At 41.7% G+C, this 10,073-nt stretch overlaps 1 protein-coding gene across 2 annotated transcripts in view; it reads left to right on the top strand.

The window, feature by feature from the left end:
* LOC116840801 (titin) overlaps window positions 1–10,073 on the top strand; it is a 32,342-nt gene that overhangs the window by 5,382 nt on the left and 16,887 nt on the right. For both annotated transcript variants that reach the window (XM_032808000.1, XM_032807999.1), the window contains exons 2-3: window positions 5,389–5,675; window positions 7,072–7,440. In XM_032808000.1, coding sequence (XP_032663891.1) covers window positions 5,389–5,675; window positions 7,072–7,440 — 656 coding nt within the window. The remainder of the gene's footprint in view (window positions 1–5,388; window positions 5,676–7,071; window positions 7,441–10,073) is intronic.

The following is a 10,073-nucleotide window of genomic DNA, read 5'->3' as shown; positions in this document are numbered from 1 at the left end:
GACGACGACGACGACGACGACGACGACGACGACGACGACGACGACGACGACGACGACGACGGTGACGACGACGACGACGTCGACGTCGACGACGTCAGCTCACTATGCACACTCTTCCTTTCCTCTTTTTCTGCGTTTTTCTATCTTTTCTTTCTTTTCCCGTTTCTTCCCTTTCTTTTTTCTCGCGGCGACGCCAAAAAGTCGAACGTTTCGCGTCGCGCGATCGCGCTCTCCTTTTATTTTCCTTTTTTTCTTTTTAGCCGCGCGACCAAGTCGATGAGAGAGAGTACAGAGAAAGAGAGAGTGTGAGTGGGGAAGAGAGAGAGAGAGAGAGAGAGAGAGAGAGAGGAAGAGGAAGAGTAATAATATAATCGACTATGTTTACTGATAAGTTAGTCAAAGTCACTAAAAATGAAACAAAAAAAATATATATAGATATGGAATGCTAGCGTCCTCTTATGACTCAAAAGGTTAAAGCTGCGACTCGTGTCATTTTACGAGAAAATACTTTTTTCCCACACTAAGTACATTATTCGTAAGAAATAAATGGACGAGAATAAATAAACATTAAAAATTTAAACTGCTCTGGACATGACGTGTATCCTGTCTGTTGATAATTGATAGTAAACAGACGCCAAAGAGAGCAGGCGCGGTGGTTTTATAAAAGTCTTATCGAGACACTTCCAGCTCGCAGTCCTTGCGGAAGAGGTTCGAGCGATACTTTCACTTCCAAAGCGGGCGAAGGTCGTGTATTCACGTGCGTTGTGCCGTTGAAAATAAATCTGACGTAATACACCGTGGTTCGTGGAAGGACGGAGAAGGGTTGAGCGGCAGGAAAAAAAATGGGGGACTCGTCGTTAACGACCTCGCGTCTGAGCAGGATCGCGTTCCTGATCGAATTTCTGCATGGCTGAGTCCCGGATTCGACGGACTGCCGCAAAGTCCCGGGCCGGGAATCGATATCTCGCGTATGAAAAACAGTAAGACGCGCTTCTCTCTCGATCGTATTATACCAATGGTGCTGTGCGTGATTGCACGTAAAATTTAATAATTTATCGTAATTTCTTCAGCTAACACGGCTATGGTCGTTGACGACGATAGCCTTTGATGACGCGAAAAATCGTGTCGCGATAACATTTCTTCTCGATCGAGAGAAGTGGACTTTGATGCTCATGGCACAACCGCTTTTAATAGTCGCATATAAATAAGCTTGAGAGAATTATCGCGTTGATTACTGAGTACGCAGATTAAGTGAAAATCGACATCTGCCTTGTATTGAGATAGTAGTGACAGTTTCGTACAGATATAATCAATGTAATGCCGATAGGAAGATACACAGATGATTTGATCGCATCAGATTTGCTTACGAGACAACTATATGCGCGGATAACTCACGATTGTCCGCTCTTATATTCAGCTCGCGAGGTCCTACGAATTGTCTCTGGCATGCGCCATGGACGCGCAAGTGTAATCACCTGCAATCAAATTCAGTCGACCGTATACAAAGTGATAACAATTACGTCCGATATCGAGTAAATTCGGTAGTGATGTCACCGTCACCAATGTAGCTTTAATGCCACGACCAATTGAATTCCACGCGTGTGCCGACTCGCTTATCGTGGTCGTCCTCTTAAGTGCTATAGAAATCTTGGTTAAGAGAAGTTGAGAGAAAGAGAAAGAGAGAGTGAGTGAGTGAGCGAGCGAGCCGTGTGTATATAGGCGTCACTTATCGCAGTAACAGCATCATATGCGACAATAATACGGTCGATAATGTTAAAATAACAACGATACGATATACCACAATAACGGTTGTGTCAGTTGCCACTCTACGATGGCTCATCGCGCGCCGATATATCGTAGATTTAAATATTGATGTCCTATAATCAGTATGCACGCGACACCGACTTTCACATTATGATCGCGTCGCACCGACTGAAAGTTACTTGTTTTCAGAGAAATGTGGGTCGATATCGAACGTGAAAATAAATTCTGCGGATGACACCTCGGCCTCTGCTATCGCGATCGACTCGAAAAATTAGCTCGAGCATTAGCGTTTCTGCAATGCTGCAATTTCGGATTGCCAGTAGTGACCGGCGTCCTATTTCTGTCTGTTCCCGATTTCTTCAACAGAGATATTTCGATTCTTCTCAATCAACAACTGGAGTAATAATCTTTTGCTTCACCTCTTTTTGTGTGGGAACAAATTCTTATAATTGTATGTATTATAAGTGTTTACGAAATTGTAAAAATTGTCAGGATTATAAGAATTATAAGATCGGTGAAAAATTCATACATTTTACATAAAATTATAAGAATTTTTGTTTCTTATAATTTTTCACATAAAACGTATGTTTCAACGATCTTATAATTCTTGTAATTTCATAACGTCACATAAAATTATAAAAATTTATTTCAACACGAGACAAGGTGAAGCAAAAGATTACATATTTCATATGAAAAATTACAAAAATTAATAATTCTGATGATCTCATGCAAGATATGTGTTCCTCAACGATCGTGCACTTTGTTCGTTGATTATAAGAGCGCGGGACGAATATTCTCGTTCGTCAACGACGATAGTAAACTTGCTGAAGCTGAGGATGCACGGAACAACCTAAAACTTCACCTACGCTCGCGTTAGCATCTCAAATACCGGGATCGACGTACCGGGGTTCACGTCATCCGACTTCACAATGAGAACACCCAACGCTTAGCTCAAGGATACCTCTTCGCGTTATCCAGACTGCGCCGGTTCTCTTGCCGCAGTGCAAATTAAAAATAGACATTCGTAATCAATTCCGCGTTACGCGGATTGCGCGCTTCCTTACGCGAGCGTACTTCGGGCTCGATTCCCACAGCCATGACTTTATCCCGAGGTCTCGTGATGATCGATAAAAGGCTCTAGCAAGTGCTTAACGCACTATGAATGTCGCTTCAGCCATCGCCTATCGTGAATGAACTGCGCCCCACGGATATTCCCTGTAAATAACGTTCTCGCTGTTTAACAACCTCGTTTCCATCCAAGTCGCTTCTGCCGGAGCGCGCTCGCTACGATTACGATACGATCTCACCGTGACGTCACCGCGAGCAATTCGGTACAATCCATCCCGATACTAGCGCGTTACACGGACGCCTCTGCTTGTTTTCGATTGTTCAACATGCAAACAGCTATATGTACGAAGGAAGAGAGAGAGAGAAGAAAGGGGAGAGGGAGAACTTGCCCTACTTGCATCGACAGACGATGATGCGACGTGTGCTAACACGCGTGATCGCGTTTTCTAGTTGAATCCATATTATTATTTTATGACGACATGGACGCGCACAATGTCCCTCCACGTCAGGTATTACGACATCGATAAATGTGATATTTTATTCACGCTCACGCTCGCGCGCGCGCGCGCTCGTGTTTCGCCGTTGCTGTTTTCGATGCGGAGTCTGTTGAATTTGTAGTGAAACAACAGCACGACGTAGCATTCTCTTTTTTACATATAAAAAAGAAAAAGTTCACGGACGCACGGAGTTACGCGGAGCATGAAAACTCGCGGGAAGTGAGTTGCACAAAGCTTCATTACAAGCGACTCTCGATATCGCGAAGAAGGGGCAATCAGCTTAAAGGCTCGGGCTGCTTAAACTGCTAATTAAATGTCGAAACTCCGTCTCTGATGCGCTCGCGCGAATTATTCTCAAGTGTTAAAAACGGAGCAGAGGATTTGACTAATAGTATCAGCGCGAGCATTATTTGCTTCGTTATCGAGTTAACGCGCTGCGTCGGAGAGCGAGCGTGCTCGCGAGTATAATGAGCAGATTCAACGGACCGAAAATAGTTGCGCGAAATTTTTAAGCCAACTCAACACACACGTACACGCCACAGTACACATGTGCATATAATGTCGGAATTTCGACTTCGTCAACATCGTCAATTAAGAGTCGGCAATTGCAAGAAAGAAGGCTACAGAGAAAGAAAAAGAAAGAAAGAGATGTTTGAATGCTCTCTCTCTCTCTCTCTCTCTCCTCCCCTCTCTCTCCCTCTCTCTCTCTCTCTCTGTATTTTTCTTGTAACTGTCGATTTTTAATTGACGATGTTGACGTGTAAATTGTATTGAAATGAGAGAGTCAACTTCGTTGAGAGACGATTCCTAATTTTGAAAGCAACCCTCACGAAACGGATCCTTCTGTGTGCAAATCCTTTGCCATCGATAGTATTGCCTACAGCCCTGTCCGCTCCCCTCCTTTCTTTCTCTCTCTCTCTCCCTCCCCCCCATCTGGCTACCTGTTTCCCGAAGCGACGGCGATGCCGCCAACGACGAAACTATATATCGCAAAAGTACGACGGTTCGACGAGCACGTTACACGATACGTTGTAAGCGTGCACATAAAAGCTATATGCGCCGATCTCGCGTTACCTGCATTCCGTCGAACTAAGCACTACCGGCGCTCCTAATCTCGCTATGCTCGCGGCGCTCATTATGCAGCACGTTTGAAGCTCGTAATGAACGCCCGCGGAAAAACGGAGTCGCATTACTACGCCTCTAAGTCCGCGCAATGTGCTATCACAGAGCGTTTACGAGCGAGATTAGATCGTCGATTAGTCCGGTAAACCTTGGTAATATTTCTTCTTTCTTTTTTGCTTTGAGTAATTGTTGTGACGTTCTTGACGTTAAAGCAAATCCGCGCGACGTCGGCATTAAATCCTCTATACATCGCGAAACAAAGTAGCGTTCAACTTCGCAGGTAGTAACGAGTGCATAAGTGATCATTTATATTTAGCGACTTGACTCCTTGGCGATCTATGACGTCGCACCACTATACTACCTTTTCTTAATGTAAAATGGAGAACAAAGTTTACCGATGCTATATAATAGAAAATTCTAAATATCCGTATGCATCATGAGATGTAATTTAACGTATAATATATGTAATGTTCGACGTTACGAGCTGTGTGACAATTAACCTCATCGCTCGCGTGAACACGCTCTTAGCAGTAATTAACGAAACGATAATCGTCGCGGCTGTTGACCGTCTTGACATAATGATCCTGACGATTGCGCCGACTGTTCCCTATCCCAAGATTGAGATTCGAACACTGAGAGAAATTATTATTAATTATTATAAAAAATTGACAAACGGATATTTCCGAGCAAATCCCGATTTTTCTATCCAATTAAATTTAATCGAATCCGGTTATAATGACATTTCATCAGATAATCCGATGAAAAAATCATGAATCGATATTTCTCATTGGATATTTCTTGATCGGATACAAAAACTCATCGATATTTTGACCCGAAATATCTGTTTGTCAGTTTTTTATCAAATAATTGTTTACAGTGAAGGAAGAATATAAGAAAGGTATTGAGTAGAAGAATAATTTGCGCTTCTTTTTTCCAGAGAGATGTCACCGAGTCAACGAGGGAATTTATCGACAAAGAGCAGGTGACTAGCATGGTAGCGCGGGATGTCGTCGACGATACCCGATTCGATACCATCACTGGCCACGTGCCCCAAACTCCGGTGGATTCCACGAAGAAACCGTCGCCAGAGCGGCCCGGCTATCTTCGCGGAATACCCGGACTCAGGGAAGACGATCGACCGAAACCGATCCCCGCCGCTGGGAAACCTAGCCGACCTCCGCGAGAGCGCGAGAGGAGTCCTCAGCGACCGGCGGAACATGGCAGGTAAATGAAACAAGTGTCTTCCTTCTAACACTCTACACACTGAGGATTTTATAGCAAAAGTTACTATAGAATTTTCTAACCGCGCAATGGCTACTACCTACTTTTGAAATACCTACTTTTCGCAATTTATTGTCCTTTCGTTCCACATGCAATATTTGTATTTCACGCGGGAAGAATATTATAGTTTTGTTTTGCAAGTAAATTTTATTCAATTTTACTATTTTTAGTAGTGTACACACATACAGAAGTAGACTCTTTCAGAGTAAGATCTATCTTGCTAAAAAATATAGCAAGTTTCGCTAGAAGCACAACAAATGTTTTACACTTTCTCGTTACCAACGGGATATATATTTTTCCTACGATTAATAAAAATCTTATTCAATGGAATAAACAGTTTTTTGGCATTCTGAACACATTAGCTATTCCAAGTTATTACCGTTGGGACAAATATGCCCTCCCAAAAAGGCCAATAAAACATCAGTGTTTCAACTTTATCCCAAATATGAAACTTTTAACTTTCTTTTGCTACATTATATTAATATATTTAATAAAGTGAAAGTAAATAAGAATTGTAAAACAAAATTGATAGCGAAAAAATTAATAGCACATTTCATAGTTTCTGAAATATAAATAATATATGAAATAAAAAGATAGCGAATTGCTGCAATGTTAATCTAATCCTCGGTTACAAAATCCTATAGTAACTTTCCTTATAAAATTCTTTCCTTGTACTCTCTAAATTTCTGTAATAAAAAATGTATTTTCGCTGAAGGCGATAGTGAAAATATTGAGATCATAAGAGTGAATGTTTCATTCAAGATTAGAGTAGGTTTTAACTCTATATAAGCGAATGTTTTGATCTGAGTGGATATATTTCTTTAATGATGGAATGCATCAGATTCACTCTTCAATTTTGAGTCAAAATATTTGCTCAACGATTCAAAGCGGAGAATTTATTATATAGGAGCGAAAAATAACTCGAAAATTACTTGGGTGTCACTCTAATTTTCAAGTGAAAGTTTGTTCCAAGAAATTTTATAGAGTAGAAACTAGAATGTGCTATTAAAATTTTGCCATATTTTTAATAAAGTTTACCGTGTTTCTTGGTAAGATAAACTTTACCGACAATCTCTGTTTCTGCGCTATCGAAAACAATAAAATTTAAACGAATTTAAACAAAAAAGCAGAACCATGATTCTGCTTCATTTCATTAATTTTTTAATTAAAAACTCTTTGACACACAACGAATGGAAAAAAAACGTGTAAAAGAACTGCCTTTTCTGTAACATAAAAAAAAATATGAAAACGGCGGCGGGACAATGACGGCTATAATTACAAAGTTACACCGCAACAATAACGCATCACTTAGCGCAACGCGACGTTAATTGTTCCGTAGACCTTCCGAAGTTCGAGCAAAGTCGCCCGAGAAGCCTCGGGATTACACGTTGCCGAGCAGAAAACCGCAACCGGCAGCCGGTAAGCCGAGTCGACCCGAGGAGAGAGACGTGGCGACCAGAAAACCTGATGAGGCACCCAAAGGGCCGACGAGACCCACGGAGCAGAGGCCAGCCGCGGGTAGACCCAGTCGACCCGCGGATAAGGCTCAGAAACCGACGAAACCTGTGCAAGCCGACGACAAGCCGCGACGGGGAGATCAGACTCCAGACTCACTCGACGAAGACGACGTTCGACCCGCGCCGATACCCGATATACTCTCCAAAATCCCTCTGAAGGAACAATGCATCTGCGAGCTTTGTACCTGCGGGTAAGTCCTCTACGCGATCATATATTCTCTCCTTAAAGAGAAGGTGCATGAACAACGTTCTATATTGAATCAAAGATCGAGACGTTCATACCATGAGTGCTATTGCCGGCCGGGATATTGCCTCAGCGCGTTCCTATCACAAAATTGACAAAGAATATCGCGGAAGGCAATAATATTAAGGTGTAGTTAACGCAGGCGCGATTCGATTTACCCTTATCCGCACGTTCGCCCGAGATGAGCACGGCTGACCTACTTCCGAACACCATTAATGAGATCGGAACACAAAACTTGCTCGGAGCCGAGATGCAAATTGACGGGAAGAGCGGGGGATTGTCCTCAAGGCCGTCTTCCGTACTCTGTTTAATTTGTCGCGACGATCTACCCGAAGTCCCGGCTCGGGATTCCTGAATTGCGAGTTTATCGCTTTGGCGTCTCGCGCTAACACGAAATGCGAAAACCCACCGGCCGGAAATGCTTATTTGACGTCGACCTCTCTCGCGCGCTGATTAATCACCATCTTCACCTCCTCATTGTGTCAATGAAGTGAAATTATTCAAGCTTAATTAGGAAGATATTAGTGTCGTGAAAGGACCATAATCGCACAAATTTATTCAAGAACGATATCGCAACTTTCTTTTTTTGAGACTTTACACGCACATATGTGTGGGTGTGTGTGCGCGCGTAGCATACGAAAGTAGGGCGCGAGACGGATCCTTTTACGGCAGGTTGTACCTGGGCGAATAATCAAGCGATTTCTTCCTTATTCGAACCCATCTCGGGTCACAATTGCTTTACGATTTTGTGCATGACGATGACGGATTGTAGAAAACGACGCAGCTTCGGTACTCACATTTAGACACATAATCAGCCGCGAAGGATATTCGTCATCCTCTGGGAATGACGGCGACTGTTTAAGTGGAACGAGATTAACGTTGCTGCATCGAGAACTTTTGACGTGTAAATTTCTTCCAAGGTTCTCGAGAAGTACGACAAAAAGATGTCCGAGATTTTCAGGCAAACGCGACTCGACAACCGACATCAACGCTTCGACGTTTAAGTGAGATGACGTTCTCTTTAATTAGCTTTTAATACTCGCGACCGTCGACAATGACGGTAGCTGCCAAGGCACGCCTTACGTGTATGTATATGTGTGTATATATATGTGAATAAATCCGACACCTTGTCGGATTGAAAATCTTGACCCAGATAAGATCGCGCGCGGTATAAAGAAATTCGAGCGAGACCGGGGTAGCTCGTGAAAAGGACGATGGGCCAATTTTGATCTACAAAGTGTAATGTAAGTTGTACATGCTATCTTACGTTTTTTTGGAATGTTGGATACGATGACAGCATTTTTATCCATCTAAGCCCGCGGTGGAAATGTGACAAAAAAGCGCAACTTAAAAAAGGAGTCAATATAAACCACTTTTAATAGTAATTCGGTTAGTGAGGATTTTGTCCTATTATTTGTTTGTTTATATTATGATACTTTTTTCATTAACTTGTTTTCATTGAAAACCAAGGAGATACTTAAAAACGAAACGTTTTAGAAATGCCAAATCGAACATAGCGAAATCAATATAATATAAAAATTGGAAAAGGTAGTCAATTTTCTTATTCAAAAAATCTTAAGTCTATATTGTGCAATTTTAAAGATATTAAAATGGCCAATACACTGAGAAAAAATTTACAAAATTTCAAAAAACGTTTGGATAGTACTGTGAAGATATTTGTTTAAATTAAGTAATTATTTTCTAAAATTAAAGAAACAAATTTACATTTAAAATTTCTTTATTTAATTTTAGAAAATAATTACTTAATTTAAACAAATATCTTTACAGTACTATCCAAACAAATGTTTTTTTTAAATTTAGTATTAGGTATACAACTTTGCTTCCGCCGTTTTCCTATAGATGGCTTTAGCGGTAAGTGGTGCTCGAAATAAATAGATGATAGACGTCATACAATAAACTTGGACATCTGTCAACATAACTCCATAGAAACATTAGTCGATTTGTGTCTGCATCATAAAGTTATTCTCGATTGAAAATGTCAGTTTACGAGCCAAATTCTCGTCATTTGCGGGAGATTTTAATTTTCTGCTTCAAAATGAAGAAATCTGCGGCTGAAGCTCATCGAATGCTCTCAAATACTTATGGTGAGGCCGCTATTAGTGAAAGAACGTGTCGTGAGTGGTTTCAACGCTTCAAGAACGGTGATTTTGATGTCGAAGACCGGCATAACGATGGAAAAGAGAAGATTTTCAAAGATGCAGAATTGGAGGCATTACTTGATCAAGACTCGTGTCAAAATCAAGAAGAATTGACACGATCATTGGGAGTGACTCAACAAGCTATTTCAAAAGCCATGGCCTCAAAGCCATGGGAATGATTCAGAAGCAAGGAAATTGGGTGCCGTACGAATTGAAGCCCAGAGATGTTGAACGGCGTTTGTTTGCTTGTGAACAGCTGCTTGAAAGGCAAAGACGGAAAGTATTTCTGCATCGCATTGTGACTGGGAACGAAAAATAGGTTCATTACAATAACCCCAAGCGCAGAAAATCATGGGGAGTTCCCGGTCATGCTTCCACGTCGACGGCCAAACCGAATATTCACGGTTCCAAGGTCATGCTC

Source organism: Odontomachus brunneus, unplaced genomic scaffold (genome assembly GCF_010583005.1).
Source record: "Odontomachus brunneus isolate Ranch 3 - 2012 unplaced genomic scaffold, Obru_v1 Obru_scaffold_012, whole genome shotgun sequence".
In the NCBI taxonomy this organism is placed as follows: domain Eukaryota; kingdom Metazoa; phylum Arthropoda; class Insecta; order Hymenoptera; family Formicidae; genus Odontomachus; species Odontomachus brunneus.
This window is presented reverse-complemented; position numbering and strand designations above follow the sequence as displayed.